Source organism: Odocoileus virginianus, chromosome 8 (genome assembly GCF_023699985.2).
Source record: "Odocoileus virginianus isolate 20LAN1187 ecotype Illinois chromosome 8, Ovbor_1.2, whole genome shotgun sequence".
Classification (NCBI taxonomy): Eukaryota; Metazoa; Chordata; class Mammalia; order Artiodactyla; family Cervidae; genus Odocoileus; species Odocoileus virginianus.
The window spans coordinates 14,999,087-15,018,781 of record NC_069681.1 but is presented as its reverse complement, the minus strand read 5'-3'; the positions used below and the strand labels follow the sequence as shown (position 1 = coordinate 15,018,781).

The window sequence follows — 19,695 nt, the reverse complement described above, 5'->3', positions numbered from 1 at the left end:
TACATCAATAGGAAATGATGAATTAAGATTTAATATTTTTACTTGCTCTGCTGCTTCTGAATATATCACATTGTGACTAAAAAAAAGTTTGTGTTTGAAATATATAGTCATTTTACCACAGTGGCACTTGTCATTTCCCACTAGTTGTAGTAAAGCCATACTTCGGTTTTTACTGAAATTATTGTTATTTTTAAACCTTTAAAATGAAAAGGGAGAGACTGGTTTGTTATTTATAGATAGCATGCAATATTGTTAACATGATAAGAGTCTGATGACTTTTATCTTTTTGTCTAGATGAAAAACACAGACTCTTGAGCCAGGTTGTTCGACCTCAAGAATCACGTTCTCTTAGTCCATCACACCTTACAGAAGACAGACAGGGTAGATGGAGAGAAGATGATCGTAAACCAGAAAGAAAAGAAAGTTCAAGGCGCTATGAAGAGCTAGATTTCAAAGAGAAAGTTTCTTCTGTAGATAAGCAGAGAGAACAGACAGAAATCACAGAGAGCTCCAGAACTCGTTCACAAGACCTGACAGGACACCACCCATCCGAAGATCGAGACATCTCTGATGGAGCTCATGAGGAGAACAAGAGAAAAGCAAAGATTCAAAAGAAACCTATTAAGAGAAAGAAAGATGATGATGTTGGAATAGGGAGGGGAAACACAGAGACAGTGTCTGAAGATGGTCAAGTATTTTCACCAAAAAAAGGACAGAAGAAGAAAAGTGTTGAAAAAAAGCGTAAGAGGTCCAGAGGTGATTCTGACATCTCTGATGAAGAAACCGTGCAGCAGAGTAAGAAGAAAAGAGGCCCGAGGACTCCACCTATCACAGCCAAAGAGGAACTGGCTGACATGTCCAATGATAAGGATGGCGCTCTAGAGGACCCTCAGAAGAAAGAAGATACAGCGTTCAGTGACTGGTCTGATGAGGACGTGCCTGACCGCACGGACATGACAGAGCCAGAGCATGCTGCCACTGCCGCCACCCCTGGAAGGACCCCTTCCCCATCTTCTCTCCCTCCTCCCCCGCCTCCTCTGGCTGCTGCCGCGACCACCCCTGCCTCGGCCTTCAGCACATCGACCACCACCATTTCCACTTCCGCCCTCCTCACCACCAATACCTCTTTTACCAATGAAGACTCCCATAGGAAGTGCCACAGAACACGAGCGGAAAAGGTAGAGGCGCCTCATGTTACTATAGAAGACGCACCACATCGCAAGCCAGTGGATCAGAAGCGGAGCAGCAGCCTCGGCAGCAATCGGAGTAATCGCAGTCACACCTCTGGCCGTCTCCGCTCCCCATCCAACGACTCTGCTCATCGAAGTGGGGATGACCAGAACGGTCGAAAGAGAGTGCTGCATAGCGGCTCAAGAGACAGAGAAAAAACCAAAAGTCTGGAAATCACAGGAGAGAGAAAATCCAGGATTGATCAGCTAAAGCGTGGAGAACCTAGTCGAAGTACTTCCTCAGGTAATAAAAACAAATTATAAACTAACCAGTGTTTCTTATGTGAGTATGTTTTGTACATTTTTATGTTTTGTTCGAATTGTAATTTTAAAGTAAATGCTAAGTTGTTTATACACTGCCTTAAATTTTTCAAGGAGCTCAAAAAGCTTAGCCATCCCACCATGATGTTACCTATTATCACATTAATACCGATAGAGTAGAGGTACATTCAGTGATGTCACTCAGTTTAACATCAGGATTTTAGTAGTATATTTTGGTGGAAAGCACTTACATGTTCAGGTTCTCTATTGATGCCTAAAAATTTTAACCTTCTGGTTCTGCTTCTTGCAACCAATGCTTTTCCTCTGTTGACTGGGTATATAAGGTAGTGGGGAGGTGCATAATGAAATGATCAGTTCTATTAATGCTTACTAATGTTTACATACCTATTTCTTTAAAGATCTTTTGTGGTTATAGTGGAAATAAACAAGGAAACAAATATGCCTTTTGCATATTTGACACTACTGAAGAGTGGTGGATGTTTTTCTTTGAGATGGATTTTTTACTTAAGATGAGTTCTTTGGATAATTTAAAACAAGTACAGAAAAAGTGAAATTTTAAGTTTTAAAAGACCTTGTGTTAAAGCGTTTTATTTCTGTTTTATCATGTGTTAAAGTCTTTGTATATGGTACATTGATTTTAGATCGCCAGGATTCAAGAAGCCATAGTTCCAGAAGAAGTTCTCCTGAGTCAGATCGACAGGTCCACTCAAGATCGGGGTCGTTTGATAGCAGAGAGAGGCTTCAAGAGCGCGACCGTTATGAGCACGAGAGAGAGCGGGAGCGAGAAAGGAGGGACGTGCGACAGAGAGACTGGGAGCGGGATGCCGATAAAGATTGGCCCCGGAATAGGGACCGGGACCGACTGCGGGAACGGGAGAGGGAACGGGACAAGAGGAGAGACTTGGACAGGGAGAGGGAGCGACTACTCTCCGATGCCCTGGAAAGGGACCGGGAGAGGGACAGGGACAGGACGTTTGAGGGTTCTCAAGTAGAGTCTGTAAAACGCAGTGAAGTCAAGCTGGAGAGTGAACATGACCGAGACCTAGAAGGTGGTTCCCGAGACTCTGGAGCTTTGGATAAAGAAAGGCTGGATAAAGATCTGGGATCTGTGCAGGGATTTGAAGATACAAGTAAAGCTGAGAGGGCTGAGAGTGTGGAAGGTGAGTGTCACTCCTTTCCATCTGTTTCACTGCCCCATTTCTTCTCAGATCTCATAGGAAACCAGTACTTCCTTTTGAAGGGTCATCTGATATGATTATTGACTCCATCGTTTTAGGGAAAATAGATTTTATAAGGAAAAGGCCTATGATACTTAAAAAACTTGTTCGCCTCGTTAGTACTTTTAAGGTAGACTTGGTTCTAATAAGCCTAAATGAGATAAAATTATAGTCATCCTTCAGTCTCTCAGTATCTGCAGGAATGGGTTCCAGAGCCTGCCATAGGTAGTAAAATCTGAGGATCCTGATGTCCCTTATTAAAACTGACTCCCAGCTCCTAGAATGAGGGACTCTGAGAAGGCCACGTACACCCTTTTACCCAGTCAGAGCCAGCTGCCACTGCGTGACCCTCCATCGTCCATCCTTCACCCCCAGCCTGCTGTACATACTGACTCACCTCTGTGTTCTCTGGGTGGTCTCCCCCCTCAAGCCTTCTCTGAGCCTCTCTTCCCATTGCCTGACAGACCTTTTCCCTTCTGTCTTTTCTTACTCAAACAGCAAGTCCCAGTTTATGCCTTATTTTCTCTGAAGCTGTCTCTGCTAAAGGTGCTTAGTCTTTCAAATTGCCAAAGCACCTTGTTTATACATCTTTAATAAAAGCATCTCTGCACCATATTGTAAATTATTTTCCATGGTTCTCTCCCCATTATATTGTACTCCTTTGTTAGGCACCATAGGTTTTTATTTCTTTATCTTCAAGCCTTTAGCAAGAACACAATAAATAGCTGATGCATGAAAATCTGTCCTGCCTGTCCATACCTGTCCTACATCTTATTCTGTGGTGAATTATAGTCCAGGGTAACAATAGTAATGGCCTCCCCTGAGAATGCTCCTGGAAGTTCTGCCTCCATGAACTGTCCAATTCTGATACCAGTGCTTATGTACCCTTTCCACGTCAAGCCCCCAAGAAACTTCTGGGATGCTTAGTACATGAGCAGTAATATTTTACATTCCTTTTATTTGCTGTATTGCAGCACTGGTCCCAGAATAAAGTTGTTCACATTCTTTTAAAACTATAAACATCCTTGTATCTTTTGGTTATTTGGTTAGATATATTTCAGTACACCAAACTGTTAACATATTTTTTTCTACTTGACAAAAACGTTTCTACCTCAGTGGTCATCACATTCATTTTTATCTAAAATTTGAATTTCAGTAGCATCAATTTGTGAGCCATAGTACTGTTGGAGGTACAGCCTTGGGGTATAATTGAATGTAATTTGAACTAATCATTATAATCACTCTCCTGTGATTGGAATTTGTGCCCTTCATCCCATAAAATATACCATTCATTGGTTATGACCGTGGATAATGTGGCATGGAGATTTAGAAGTGAAATGAAAAACTTTACCCACTTAAAGTAGGACAATGAGTTTGATAAGCTTGAAAAGTTAGAAATCCTTTTATTTGCATTTATGTTTAGATGTATATTTGTATAATGAAGTTGTTAAAATTGTTTACAAGTGAATTGGTGGGGGTATGAGATTAGTACAGAATTTAATAGAGTAGAAAATTATTAGAATGACTAGAAACATCCCATAGTTTATTTGCTGCAAGTTTATATCTATGAAGGATACTGTTGCATTTTGAAACCTAGTGTTGTAAACTCAATAAAGTATATGGATAGAACCTGCTTAGAAATCTTAAATGTACTGTGTAGTACTATGATAATTCAAGTTTGTAAGTAACTCACCAAGAGACAAAGCTTTAGCATAAGTAGTTGAGGCAGGTTGGTAAATAAAGAAATGGAAGATACACTAGTGGTTACTAAAAATACTTTAAAACTATATTACAGCAATCTTTTAAAATTGCATATATTAATTAAAGGAAAACATTGGAATAGGGAAGATGAATTGGGAGATTGGTGGCAGAGGGGGATGGGGATTAATGGCACTTAAATTTCTACCTCACCACTGTAGAGTTCTTCATATCATGAATAAAATATTATGAGCTAAGATTTAAACTTCATATTAATTCTAGTAATTAGTTTGTAAGCTTTTAAAATTGAATATATTTTGATAAAGAAATTAATGCATCCTTTTGAAATTAGTGGATTTCTCTGAATTAGTTTTATTATAAAAAGTTAACTAGTACTAATATGTTAGTGGTAGATTTTATTTCTCATATTTTAATTGTAATCTTATAACCTATTTCGATATTGCTGTCCATACTGTGCTCTTGTCATTAAAACTAAATTTAATTCATTTTTTTAAGTTTTCTTTTGGAATTATCAAGTCTTTTGAATAATTAAGAAATGTAGTTTTAAATTAAAAAATGCTTCTCAATTTTTTTAGTGTGCCCAGCCTCTCCTCTTTGGTTTCACTTAGATGTCCCTTTCCCTTAATGCTCTCTTTGGCGTGAAATTAATTTTTCTGTTTAGCAGGAGACGACGAATCCAAGCTAGATGATGCGCATTCATTGGGATCTGGTGCTGGAGAAGGATACGAGCCAATTAGCGATGACGAACTAGATGAAATTCTGGCAGGTGATGCTGAAAAGCGGGAGGACCAACAGGATGAGGAGAAGATGCCAGGTAATCATTGCAGAGGTGGTTGAACATAAAAGGTATTTAATTATGATATTGAGGTATTCTTTGTTCCCTTTCATGCTGTAAGAATTTATAAAACACAGAATCTTCCCAGTTGTGTTTTAATTAACATTGAAAGGCCAGTAAAGCAAAAATTATAGTTATTATGCTCTGTTCATTTTTAAATAGACATTGCCTATAAATTGAAAAGGGCAGTATCTAAAATAGCACAATTGTAAGATTTCTTTTCCAGAGTTTGATTCCTGTTGCAGGACCTGGAATTTAAAACAGATGGTAGGTATATGGTACAGAGCTTCACAACTATGTTCCACAAACTGTTGAAATGACCATTCAGAAACTTAAAAACTTGAGGTTGTATTTGAACACTGTTTTTATACTTCTCTTGATTTTCTAAATTCAGTAATATTTTCACTTGTAGTGAAATATTCACTTATAGTAAGCCAGAGCTTACTCCAGTGACTACGCCATGAATCAGCAACCTTTATTGTTCTTGTTGAATCATCCCAATTAGTCTAATTATTACTAACAATTTATCATAGTAAGGGTTTTTGGATATGTAGAATATTAAATCTTTGACTTAATTTGCTCTTGTATTTTACAGTTTTTTATACTAATGTATAATGTATGTATGTTATCTTTATTATCATCAACTATTAGGTGTTTCTGAATAGAACATTATTTTGTTAATTTCCTAAGCTGTTCCTTGTCAGTGGATAGATTATTCTCAATTTTAATTCTGTCCACTGCCTGATTCTTAGTTATTTCATAATGAATTATTTATTTTTTTTAAAAGTAGTGTCTGTGTGTTTGTCTGTGCATGTACACATGGAAATTAAATACGTTCCTAGATTTAATGAACCCTTGGATGATTCTGGTACCAAGTTTCAAAGTGTCAGACCTAGTCTTAGTGAAATAGTGGAATTCTTTCATTGAGACTCTCTGAAGCAATTTAAGGGCATTATTTGTAGGGATGGGTTTGCTTAGGGGCTTGTTTGCTTGCTTTTTGTTTGTTTTGGGTTTTTCTTTATTGAAGTATAATTGACATAAATTACATTAATTTCAGGTGCACAACATAGTGATTAGACATTTGTATATACGTTGCAACATGATCACCACATTGTCTAGTTACCTTGACATGGTGTCATCTACCACCATGCAAAGTTACAGTTTTTTTCCTTGTGATGAGAACTTTTCATACTTTCTAGCAACTTTTAATGTTGGAATACAATGTTGTTTACTAGAGTCACCACACTGTACATTGCATTACCATGATTTATTTATCGTTGCAAGTTTGTACCTCTTGATACCCTTCACACATTTTGTCTAACCTTCAGATCCCTCCCCCTTTGGAAACCACCAATCTCTGTATCTGTGAGTGTGGATTTCTTTTTGTTTGTTTGATTCTTTTAGATTCCACATATAAAAGAAATGCGGATGGGTGGGAGCACTTGCCTAAGACCTCTTTACTATTTTCCTTTGGTGAGGAAGTTTATTTGTAAAATTTCTTAGATTCTAAATACTAGTTTTTATAGAAAATCTTTTAAGAATATGCCTTTTTTAATTTAAATTACTTATTGTTTGCTTTCCTGTGTCTTTCAATCTGTATTTCTCGCTGGATAACAGGAATGGTATTTCTTGGTGTAAGAAAATTCTATAACTTTTTGTAGATCCGCTAGATGTGATAGACGTGGATTGGTCTGGTCTTATGCCAAAGCATCCAAAAGAACCACGAGAGCCTGGGGCCGCGCTCTTAAAATTCACACCTGGAGCTGTTATGCTGCGAGTTGGCATTTCTAAAAAGTTGGCTGGTCCTGAGCTCTTTACGAAAGTCAAAGAAACATGTCAGAGACTTTTAGAAAAGCCCAAAGGTAATTCCACCCCAATTTAAGTGTGTAATATCTAATATAAATATGAAGATGCCTTTGAAAAGGATTCTGTTCTGTTCTTATGTAGTAGTTATAAGAATTTTTTTTAAAGAATCATTTATTTTCATTATTTAATCCTCATGGTCAAAGTTTGTTTTGAGAGTAATTTAAACCTACAGATGAGTTGTAAACATAGCGCAATGATCTTTCTGCATCAAAACTACTTTTTTAACAGGTAAGTGTGATAGTGCTCGGTGGTTTTCCCAGGGCTAAATGAAGTAGATCTTAGGAAAGTGAACTTAGATATTTTTCATGTCTAAGCAGATTGATAATCTTGGCAGTGCTTTCCCCTGGGAAATGGAGAATTTTGCTCAAATGCAGATGTTTAGGTTGAGCCTTTTACAAAGTGCTTAAGAACTCAGTCTGTGAACCAGATGGCCTGGATTCCAATAGGTGTATACCACTTACTAGCTATGGTTAATCTATATGATACTGTCACCATCTGCAAACTGGGAGTTATTATACCACCAAGCCACCTGATTGTTAGGAGGAGCAAATGAGTTATCACAAGTAAAACACTTAGAATAGTTTTTGACATGCAGTGATGCCTAGTAAATATTACTACTGCTATTTAGTTTGAAAATATTTTATGACATTGATTTTAGACAGTGAAAACAGCTACAGCTTTTTACTATTCCAGAACATTTTTAGTTTGTAGATTTTTTTTTTTTCTCTCCTGTTATCTGAAACCTACTTCACTGTGTTTTGGCAGCTTATTGGGCTTTACTGGTAGCTCAGCTGGTCAAGAATCCACCTGCAATGCAGGAGACCCCAATTTGATTCCTGGGCCGGGAAGTTCCCCTGGAGAAGGGATAGGCTCCCCACTCCAGTATTCTTGGGCTTCCCTGGTGGCTCAGATGGTAAAGAATCCCTCGGTGCAGGAAACCCAGGTTCAGTCCCTGGGTTGGGAATATCCCCTGTGTTTTGGCCACTTATTAATACTTTATTAATGGGGAAGAGGAATGTGAAAAGGATAGGAGGTAAAAGATGAAAGTAGTAAGATTATTTAATGTTTTATCATGTTCATGAGGTGAAAAAGTTTGAGGTGAAAGAATTGAGCTTTTTACTAATATAAAATTGAAAAAAGTTTGTTTTATGTTTCATGAATACATGTTCTCTCTTCAGCTCTGTTAGCATAAGCAGTAACTCTCTTGATTTTAATATGGCCCAATATACTTACTGTGTGTGTGTTAATCTGACAAGTGACCAGTGTCTTAAGTTCTTGTCCCATTCTTTCTCCCTTGTTTGATTGGCTCTGTGATCTTAAGCATGTAACACCTGTGGGCATAAAATATGTAATGAAACCCCTAAGGTCTTATCCACATCTGCAGCTATTTTCTTCTGTGACTTTTGTTAATGGCATTTCAGGTTAAAAATCTGTTGCATAGTTAGCACAATCAGACTATAGTTTGTCCCTGACTAATGATCACTTAAACAATGAAAATATATACTGTGAAGAGGGATTTGATTCTTCCTTAGCAAGTAGTCCAGGCTTCCGGGGTGGCTCAGACAGTAAAGAACCTGCCTGCAATGTGGGAGACCTGGGTTCCATCCTTGGGTCGGGAAGATCCCCTGGAGGAGGAAATGGCAACCCACTCCAGTATTCTTGCGTGGAAAATCCCATGATGGAGGAGCCTGGTGGGCTACAGTCCATGGGGTCTCAAAGAGTTGAACACGACTGAATGACTAACACTTTACCAAGTAGTCCTGCTTTTTGGTGGTGAGATAGCTTTATTAGAGAACTAATACATGATACTGAGTAGAAGTTCTCTAAGGAATAGGGCTTTATTTACTGCTATATCCAGTGTCTGGTGATCTAATTTTGCCATTGCCTTGAATAGTACCTGACACACAGTATTTGATGAATATTTGTGAAATAACTATTCTTACTCTTTTCAATTATTGACTGGTCCTGTTTTCTACATTTTTATTTCCTTTTTGTCTATTTTTAACAGATTTTTCTCCTCACCTTGCAGGCTGTGACTTAAAGTGATTTTAATTTGATACATTGTCCCAGGTTTTTACAGTGACCAAATATTGGATAAAATTTGTAGATCATCTAACACCTAATCACTTTCCCAACAGAGTTTTGGGGGGACCACACAGTAGTCACATTATTATGGCAAAATTCAAATGTAGTAAAGTCCTGAACCTAGAACTTTTAGTAGTTGACAGTAAGCAATATATTGAATTTGATTTTACTAATTAACTTGAACTTTTCTTCTCATAGTAACCCATGTCTAAATTCTCTCTCCCCATTTTGCTTTTCTTATATCTTAAAAAAAGTGACTATCAGAATATTTATTTTTGTTTGAGGCTAGTGCCAAGACTGGGCTTCCCTGGTGGCTCAGTGGTAAAGAATCTGCCTGCAATTCAGGAGACTCAGGTTCGATCCCTGGGTCAGGAAGATCCCCTGGAAGAAGGCATGGCAAGCCACTCCAGTATTCTTACCTGGAGAATCCCCATGGACAGAGGACCCTGGGGGGCTGCAATCCATGGGGTCGGTCGCACAGAGTTGGACACAACAGCAGCAGCAGCAAAACTACGTGTTGGCGTTCTCTCACAGAGTACATATTGTGTTTAATATACAAAATTATCTTCACCAGTGTTGGTGAGTCGCTCAGTCATGTCCAACTCTCTGTGACCCCGTGGACTGTAGCCCACCAGGCTCCTCCGTCCATGAGATTCTCCAGGCAAGAGTACTGGAGTGGGTTGCCATTTCCTTCTCCAGGAGATCTTCCTGACCCAGGGATTGAACCTGGGTCTCCCACATTGTAGGCAGACGCTTTACTGTCTGAGCCCCCAGGGAAGTCACTGTTGGTGACTTCGCTAATATATAGATTTTGTGGAATATTCATCCAAGCAGTTGTTAACATTTCTGTTTTCAGAAACCTTAATGTGTGTTTGTTTTTTTTTTTTTTGAAAGATGTAGACAGTCTCTTTGAACATGAACTTGGGGCTCTCAACATGGCTGCATTACTACGAAAAGAGGAAAGAGCAAATCTGCTTAGTAATCTTGGACCGTGTTGTAAAGCACTATGCTTCAGACGGGATTCTGCAATCCGAAAGCAGCTTGTTAAAAACGAGAAGGTACTGTTACTTCCTTAGAAAAATCAGAAACTGTTGAGTCATATGTACATATTTTTCATTTGATTGCTTTGCAGTGAGGTTGAGGTCTCATAGTCTGTTTTTATGAGTTGGTTTCCCAGTCATGTACATATCCAAGAGAAAGAATTTTATTAGAATTTATAATACCTTTTATTTTACTTTAATACTATTGAAGAACATTTCTTTTGAATAGCAAATTGTTACTGAGGCTTAAAGAAAATTTAAAATACTCTATTCCTATGAAATACTTCTCATTTGCAAAGTTTCTTTAGGTAATAAAATATACTAGAAATTTATTTAAATTGAAGATCAAGGAAAAACATTTCCCAGATACAGAGTGGTAAGGAGATTTTTATTACTGTATAGAGCATGTTTATATATATAGTGTTTATGAAAATATACCAAGTTGAAGAGAGAAAATAAATATAGGTGATTACATGTAAGCATTTACTTGGGTTTCAAATCCCTTTATTCTTCTCAACTATTTTCTGTTTGGTTCAGGTAAGGAACCCCGGTTGAGAGGCTGTATGGTTTGCAGTGTCATCAGACTCCTGCTCCCTTTTTATAAAAATATTTTATAACATTTCCTGGTTCCTTCTCTAATAGTACCCTTCACAAATTATGATACCCAAAAACACCCCTGCAAATTTCTCACTGAGAACCATCATTCAGAACCTTGTAAATCCTTCCAGTTGAGGGCAGACCATGAACATGACATTATCAAAGTTCTGTTATGGTTTGGCTGTTATATCATTGGTTATAAGGGGTTAGAGTTGGGGAGAAGGTGGAATACAGAGGGAAAACAAAGGAAGGTTTTTTTTTTTTTGAATGATGAAATTTCTCTCTTCTAATTGTGGTCATGGTTTTTTAACTATAAACATGAGTTTAAAACTCATAGAACTGTATACATAAAAGCCAGTTTTAGTGTATCACAACTTAAAAAAACCTTTTTTTGTAATGCAAATGTGACAAGGCATCATTGTTCCTTTAAGGATTCTAGAAGAAAAATAGCAGAGTGCTGGAAATAGCAAATCTTACCTTATTTCATTATGCATGGTTGCTGCTGCTGCTAAGTCACTTCAGTCGACTCTGTGCAACCCCATGGACTGCAGCCCACCAGGCTCCTCTGTCCATGGGATTTTCCAGGCAAGAGTACTGGCGTGGGGTTACATTTCCTTCTCCAATGCAGGAAATTGAAAAGTGAAAGTGAAGTCGCTCAGTTGTGTCCGACTCTTTGCGACCCCATGGACTGCAACCCACCAGGCTCCTCTGTCCATGGGATTTTCCAGGCAAGAATACTGGAGTGGGGTGCCATTGCCTTCTCTGTTATGCATAGTTGGAGGATGTTTAACAAAATTTTACAACAGTAATTTTCAAAACTTCTAAGATAGCTTTAGGTTCCAAGAGTAGAGGTCTACCTCTTAGAACAAAGGAGGTGATAGTTTCTCAGTAGGTTGCACGGATCAGCTGTCTCCTGGAGAATTTGTTCACTTCTAGAACCTGCATCTTATGGCACATTAGTAGACCAGTAAGGAGTATGGAATGTTTGGTGCCCTGTGAAAGTAAGATTGAATTAGTGTGTAACTTCATGTAAGATTTTATTTCAACATGTGTAAGAAATCATACTGCTTAACAATATAATGTGCCATGTGTTTTTTGTTGTTTTGTTTTGTCATTGGAAATGATGAAGTGAAAACTACTTGATTACCTGTCAGGGATTGTCAAGAAGATTCCTACTTTAAGCAAGAAGTTAGACTAGGCACCCTCTAAAGATTGCTTTCTTTTCCTTGAGTCGGAAAACAGCATTTCTTAATTTTGCTTTTAAATATCCAATACAGCTCACGTGGCACTATTAATAAAGAACTTGCCTGCCAATGCAGGAGATGTTTGATCCCTGGGTTGGGAATCAAACCCAACCCTGGAGGAGGGCATGGCAGCCCACTCCAGTATGCTTGCCTGGAGAACCCCATGGACAGAGGTGCCTGGCAGGCTACAGTCCATGGGGTCACAAAGAGTCTGACACAAGTAAAGCGACTTAGCATGTATGCACAGCTAATTTAATACCTATCTCATACTGATTTTTCTTATAACTGATTTTTGTTAGCAGTTTAACCTGTCTTTTCTACTGTGACCTAATCTACATCTTTTTAAACGTTTTCTCCAAATAGGGCACTGTAAAACAAGCTTATACAAATGCTCCAATGGTAGACAATGAACTGTTACGACTGAGTCTTCGATTATTTAAGCGAAAGACCATGTGCCAAGCCCCAGGACCTGAAAAGACTGAAGATAATAAACTTTCACAGTCCAGTATCCAACAGGAACTGTGTGTGTCTTAAGACTGAAGTCCAGGTACATTTTTGGTACTATTTTCCTTCAGCAGTGTGTATTCTTTTTCAGAGTTCTGTGGTTTGACAAGCATTATTAGTGACGAAGACAGAAAAGACTTACCAGCCATGCTAAAAATAGCGAACTTTTGATAAAGTTTAAAGACACTAGTTTGGCGAGCTTAAGATTTTACATCAATTTTTACACCGTCCAAAATAATGTGAAAGCATCTAGATTGAGTTGTTTATTCTGTACCTTTTGGTAAAACTGAAGCTTTTGAAAACAGTTGTCCTTACGCTTCTAGCCTACACAGATTTTTTATGAAATGGAGCCAGAGCCACTGACTTACATACTGGATCATCCTTACTGTTTCTGGAGAAAATCGCAGTTTCTGTGTGTTCACTGAATGCACACACGCCATGCACCACTGTGATGCACAGGACACAGAGGGGTGCTGCTGTGTGTACGCCGGCCTCCCACAGGAGCAAGCCACAATCCTGTTTTCTCTAATTCTAAGCAGAACTACTTAATGCCTCTTCAGTTTTTTAAAATATATGTGCATTGTTACAATGTATATTGGATATATTTCGATTCTCAATGGTTTTGTTATCAGAGATTGTCAACTATTTTTATTTTTAATAAATGTACCTTCCCTTTCCTTGTTCTAGATTTACTTTGTTCATTAATCTTATTCTTGTTGTTCAAAAATGTTTGTTACCAACATTACATGTTTCGTACTTCAGATATTTTACTGCTCGAGTTATTGGACAGCTGTAAATAATGTGATAAGAGTTGAGGATGTACTTTAAGTATGGCTCAGTAATACGTGAAACAAACCATACTTTTCAGAACTGTAACCTTTGATTATATTAACCTGCCTCTAACCTGTAATATATAAAACAATTTAATTTTTATAAGTTACAGTATATCTGTTTTATTTTGTATGTACATATTTAACTCATGAAGTGGACTCTTAGAAGTATCTGAAATGAACTCCAAACTACAGAATTTGTGGGCAGACAATAAAAATGATGACGGAAACCAATCAAAATTGTAATTTGCCAATTGCCTTTCACAGGTTTTTGTTAAAACTGTAATTCTGCATTACCTGTCTCAGTAGTGTTGTACCTTTTCTCTATGGGTAATATACTGTAACAGGTTGAAAGTTTATATTCAGGAACATTCATTGTAGTCATTGTGCACTTAATTTTTATAAAATGCTTACCCAGCAAAGAAAGTAGTCATATTTCCAAATGACCTGCAAAGCATGTATAAGAAAATAGCAAGTAGCAAAGCAAAAACCAAAAAGGTAAGCAAAAAGATTTTTCAGGTGTCTGTTTCTTCTTACCAATTGGTAAATCTTTTGAATAAGGAAAAAATGTAAAATTCTTTAATGACCTGGAGAATGAATACCCTTTAGAAAATTACCTTCTGTTTTAGTGGATAATACTGTTCTCTGTAGCATAAAGATTTAAAGTCCTAGATTCTCTGAGTTCAAAGAAATGTGGAGTATAACAAAAGTTATGGTTATCCTGTTCTGTCCAGTGGCTTTTAGGAGTATTTCACAAGTTATTTCTTTACAGAATGAAAACTATATAGGTAGATTTGCCATTTAGTCAAATCTGTTGCCTTTTTAGTTTGAATATCTTCTGTTATGTTGTAAAAGAAAAATTTTAAACTCTTTTTTTTGCGTAGTCACAGTACTCAGAGCTTTATGCTCCCAATGGGAATGTAGTGTTATGTCTCATAATATTTTTAAATTTAAACATTCTGTGTATTGCTAGTCATATACTCATAAAGTTTTTCTAAAGCAAACTTTTGTTGGATTTTCCATAAAATTTCTTGGACCAGTATTCGTGGAAACATCTTTTGATCTATAAACTATTTGTTAGTAAAGTCTTCTGTCTTGTAACTGATGAAGTTTGTCCACTTGCCACAATTGGACTCTAGCTGCTTGCAATAAGAAGTTGTCCAGCTAGAGAAGAGGCAAGACTATGTCTGCAGTCCACAGTAAATAAAATGAGAGTTAACAGATAACTTAACATTCTGTTGGTTTCTTTTGGGAGGGGCAGATGTCCTATTTTGTAAAGTCTTGTACTAACTTTTTCATAAAAAATTCTCACCATACTCAAGTAGTACCTTAATATGTTAAAATCTGACCTGTCACTTCTCTTTATTCTGATCAGTAACTGCAGGTTATCTTTCCCATCCTTCCCCATGACCACTTGTGACTTATCCCTGTTAATCTGAGAATTTGTGGCATCAGCAGAACATCCCCCATTATTCCTTGCTATTCAGTTGGGTAAAGATTAAGGTAAACAGTATCTATAGTGTCAGTGATGCTTTCAGTTCCTAATTTTAAAAGGATATGGGTTCCAGCTCAAGATAGGAACAGTTTCCTCTGAAAAAAGAAAAACAAAACAAAATTAGCTGAGAGCGTCCTGCAAGGAAAAACCCACTTCTAAGCTGGTAGAAAAGGCTGAGACAGAATCTCACCATCAACTCCACTCTCAGTATGGAGACCCATGCTCAGGAAGGAAGTTGCACCCCTGCATTCTCCCTGAAGAGTGAAGAGTTTGAACTCCACATCTTGCATCACAACTTCTAAGACCTGCCCTGGAGAGACAAGGCCCCTAAACAACAACATAAAGAGACCCATACTGAGACACCTTGTAATTAAGGTTCAGGTTAAAGACCAAGAGAGTATCTTATCGGCTGCAAGAAAAAAAACCACTTGATACTTAATAAAGGAAGCCCTATACGGCTATCAGCAGACTTCATCAACAGGAACTTTACATGCCAGAAGGAAGTGCTATGAGATATTCAAAGTGCTGAAAGGAAAAAAACTTCCAACCAAGAATTCTCTACCTGGCAAAGTTAATGGAGAGATTAAGACTTTCCGAGACAGGAAATGCTATTGTGGTTAATCACCACTGGTCTCGGCCTTACAAGAAATGTTAAAGGGACTTTAAGCTGAAATGAAAGTATACTAATTATTAGCAAGAAAAGCAAAGTATAAATCTCTGGTAAAGGTAAATATATAGTAAAATTCAGAAAAAGCGAATGTAACAGTAATGAGTTAAGTTCTTATAAGGCTAGTGTGCAGGTTAAAAGACAAAATTAGTAAAAATAACTTCTGCCATAATTTGTTAATGTTTATTTGTTAATAAAAAGGTAAGATTTTAACACTTATTTATAAATAAATTTTAAAATGGAATTACAATGTAGAATTGTAATTACAATTAACAAGTATGAACTCAAGCTGTCATCAACTTAAAATAGACTGTAATAAATAAGTTTTATGTAAGCATCATGGTACCACAAAGCAAAAACCAATAAAAGATTCACAAAAGATAGAAAAATCTAAGCATATACCACTACAGAAAATCAAATCACAAAGAAAGCAAGAAGAAAAAAAGGAATTACAAAGTAGCCAGAAGACAACAAAATGATAAGAAGCATATACTTACCAATAATTATATGTAACGAGACTACATTCTCAAAAGACATCAAGTGGCTGAATGGATTAAAAACCAAGACCTAGCTATATTCTGCCTACAAGAGATTCACTTCAAGTCTATGGACACACACAGACTGAAAGCAAAGGAATAGTAAAAGATACTCCATGCAAATGGAAACCAAAAGAGAGCTGGAGTAGCTATACTTATATCAAACAAAATAGATTTTTAGGACAAAAACTGTAGTAAGAAGCAAAGATGGTCATTGTATAATGATAAAGAGGTCAATCTGACAAGAGGATATAACATTTTATAATATTTACATACCTGATATAGGACCACCTCAATAAAGCAAATGTTAATAAACCTACAAAGACATTGACAATAGTAGTAGGTGACTTTAATATTCCATTTTCATCATGGATAGATCACCCAGATAAAAATTAATCGGGCAACATTTGCCTTAAAAGGACGTATTGTAACAAGTGGACTTAGAAACATAATACAGAATATTCCACTCAAAATAACATTCTTCTTAAGCACACATGGACTATTTCCATGATAGATCATATGTTAGGCCACAAAACATATTAAAATAAGTTTAAGAGCCAAACAGTATCAGTCATTTTTTCTGAGCACAATAGTATGACTAGAAGTCAATTACAAGAAAACTGGAAAATTCACAAGTATTTGGAGGCTACTTCAGTTGGTCAAAGAAGAAATCAAGAGAGAAATTTTAGAAGCTTGGAGACAGAGTGGTTCAGAGACATGCCAAAGATGTGTCAGTTGGCTCGTCAGAAACTCAGGGCACAGGACGGGAAACTTCAGGTTATGGCTTCTGAAAAAAGTTATGGCTTCTAGGTCAGATTTTCCTCCTGACATTAATGTACGTTAGATATATCTGTTAGCTGGGTAGATAGTGGGTAGATAGCAAACTATCTACCTACCTACCTACTTCTCCAATTAAGAGAATGGAATGGGAAAAAATTATTTACAATGTGACCAACAATGGCTTAATTTCTAAAATAAACAAATAGCTCATATAGCTCAACAAGAAACTCCAAGCAACCCAACCCAAAAATGGACAGAAGCTCTGAATAGACATTTCTCCAAAGAAGACATACAGATGACCCAAGAGGCATGTAAAAAGATGTTCAACATTGCTAATTAATAGAGATGCAAATCAAAACTACAATGAGATACATTTAAAAGTCTACAAACAATATATGCTGGAGAGGGTGTGAAGAAAAGAGAACTCTCCTACCTGTTGGTGGGAATGTAAATTTGTGCAACTGTATGGAAAACAGTATGGAAGTTTCTCAGAAAACTAAAAATAGAATTACAGTATGATCTAGCAATCCCACGCCTAGACATACATCCTTGCAAAAACTAATTCAAAAAGATACATGTGCCCCTATGTTCATAGCAGCACTATTCACAATAGCCAAGATACAGAAACAAGCTAAATGTCCATTGACAGATGAATGGATAAAGATGTCCATATATGCAATGGAATACTACTCAGTCATAAAAAGAATGAAATAGTGCCATTTGCAGCAACATGGATGAATCTAGAAATTATATACTAAGCGAAGTCATAAAGAGAAAGATACTGAATGGTACCACTTATATGTGGAATCTAAAATAGGACATGAATCTATCAATAAAACAAATAGAATCACAGACATAGAGAATAGACTTGTGGTTGCCAAGGGGGAAGGGGTTGGAGGAAGGATGGAGTGGGAGTTTGGGGCGAGCAGATGTAAGCTTTATATATAAAAGGATAAAAAAGATCCAACTATATCACACACACAACTATATTCCATGTCTGATGATAAACCATAATGGAAAAGAATATTTTTTTAAAGTATATATAGCTGAATCACTTTAATTATCTAAATCAACTATACTTCAACTTTAAAATAACTATGGGAACTCCCTGAACATGGACTGGACTGGACTCAAAACAAATGGAGAAACATGAATGGTAAAGGTGAGTGACTCAGCCTAGGTCATAAAAGACACTATGGTTTCTTATTTGATCACTTTCTTTGAGGAAGCCAGGTGCCATGTCATGAGAACATTTCAAACCATTTTGCGGAGAAGTCCATGTGGAGAAACCAAGGCTTTGTGTCAATAGCCAGTTGAGTGCACCATCTTGGAAACAGATCCTCCACCCTCAGTCAAGCCTTCAAGCCTTCTTTCTAGTTCCTTGGCTTAGTTTAATGCTGTTTTCACTGGATTTGTTCCTCATCAGAAGAGAAAAGATATGTCGTTTAAATCACAGTTTTTACATTTGTAAAATGTAAAATATAAGCTATATCTCAATATAAGCTCAATATATACCTCAATATAAGCTATATCTAGAGCTAGCTGGGATTTGAAGGTTACTGGAATATATTTTGCAGATCCTTCAAGCTGTATCCTTTAATCATTCCAGATAAATCTTGTCAGCAGAATTCTTCTGTAGGTACATCTAAAACTTTGGACCAGATAACAAAGGTCTGTTCAAATTAAATGAGATAAGCATGTAAAATTGCTGTGTAAATTGTAATCTACTCTGCAAATACAAGATACCTGCAGCTATACTTTTCATCTAACCAGTTCTTTGTAATGTTAATGGACTGAATTTTGTCCCTATGTCACGTTGCTATGTTGAAATCCCAACCCCCAATACCACTGAACAAATACATCAGAAAGTAACACATTTGGAGATGTGGTCTTTAAAGAGGTGATTAAGTTATAATGAAACAGGATGGGACCCTAATCCAATATGACTGTTGTTGCCCTTATAAGAAAAGGAAGAGACACCAGGAGTAGTATTTATGCCTGAAGGAGGCAGCAAGAGAGAGAACCATCTGCACACCAAGGAGAGAGGAAATCACCCTGCTGGCACCTTGGTCTTGGATTTGCACCCTCTACAACTGTGAGAAAATAAATTTCTGTTTTACAGCCAGTCTGTGATGTCATGTTATGGCAGCCCTAGCAAATGGATACAGAGGGTCACTTCACTTATCCATCCTGTACATCCTCACAGACATAGTCCAAGTATAGGTTCACAGCATTACTGTTAATATATTAAGTTTTTTATTAAGCATTGCAAATTGCATCCAATAACCATTAAGTATATCACCCAACAATCTAATTAATCAAGCCCAACAATAGGTCATTCTTGCAAAACCAATAAATTAGGGCAAAACACCCTACAGTTTATATAAGACACCTCCTAGCACTTGCAGGCAGGGAGTGGGGAGTTCCACCTTATTTAGTGCAGGATAATAATCATCAGAGGGCATCCCTAATAGTGCAGCGGTAAAGAATCTGCCTGCAATGCAGGAGACACAGGAGATGAGGGTTCGATCTCTGGGTCAGGAAGATCCCCTGGAGGAGGAAATAGCAACCCACTCCAGTCTTCTTGCTTGGGAAATCCCATGGACAGGGAAGCCTGGTGGGTTACAGTCCATGGGGTTGCAAAGAGTCATGTGTGACTAAGTACACATGTGTGCACACACACACAGGAAGTGTCAGGAGAACTATACGAAAAGGAATATGAATGATGGTTCCAATTTTAAAGCCCATTATGTTTGGAAACTAAACAAA

General features: G+C 37.3%; 1 protein-coding gene and 1 long non-coding RNA gene across 11 annotated transcripts in view; one reads left to right on the top strand and one right to left on the bottom strand.

The window, feature by feature from the left end:
- ZC3H13 (zinc finger CCCH-type containing 13) overlaps positions 1-13,306 on the top strand; it is a 93,786-nt gene extending 80,480 nt beyond the window's left edge. For 6 of the 10 annotated variants that reach the window (XM_070471211.1, XM_070471214.1, XM_070471210.1 and 3 more), the window contains 6 exons: positions 295-1,473; positions 2,153-2,671; positions 5,109-5,261; positions 6,944-7,144; positions 10,128-10,291; positions 12,478-13,306. In XM_070471211.1, the coding sequence (XP_070327312.1) occupies positions 295-1,473; positions 2,153-2,671; positions 5,109-5,261; positions 6,944-7,144; positions 10,128-10,291; positions 12,478-12,648 (2,387 nt within the window). In that variant the 3' untranslated portion in view covers positions 12,649-13,306. The remainder of the gene's footprint in view (positions 1-294; positions 1,474-2,152; positions 2,672-5,108; positions 5,262-6,943; positions 7,145-10,127; positions 10,292-12,477) is intronic. The other 4 variants (XM_070471215.1, XM_070471213.1, XM_020873942.2 and 1 more) reach the window with 2 other exon arrangements.
- Positions 13,307-14,452: 1,146 nt separating this feature from the next.
- On the bottom strand, positions 14,453-15,336 carry LOC139036281 (uncharacterized). Its single transcript, XR_011488989.1, has 2 exons — positions 15,134-15,336; positions 14,453-15,038 (listed from the first exon to the last, which is right to left on the bottom strand). It is a non-coding gene; the product is annotated as an uncharacterized lncRNA (long non-coding RNA).
- Between the last annotated feature and the right edge of the window lie 4,359 nt (positions 15,337-19,695).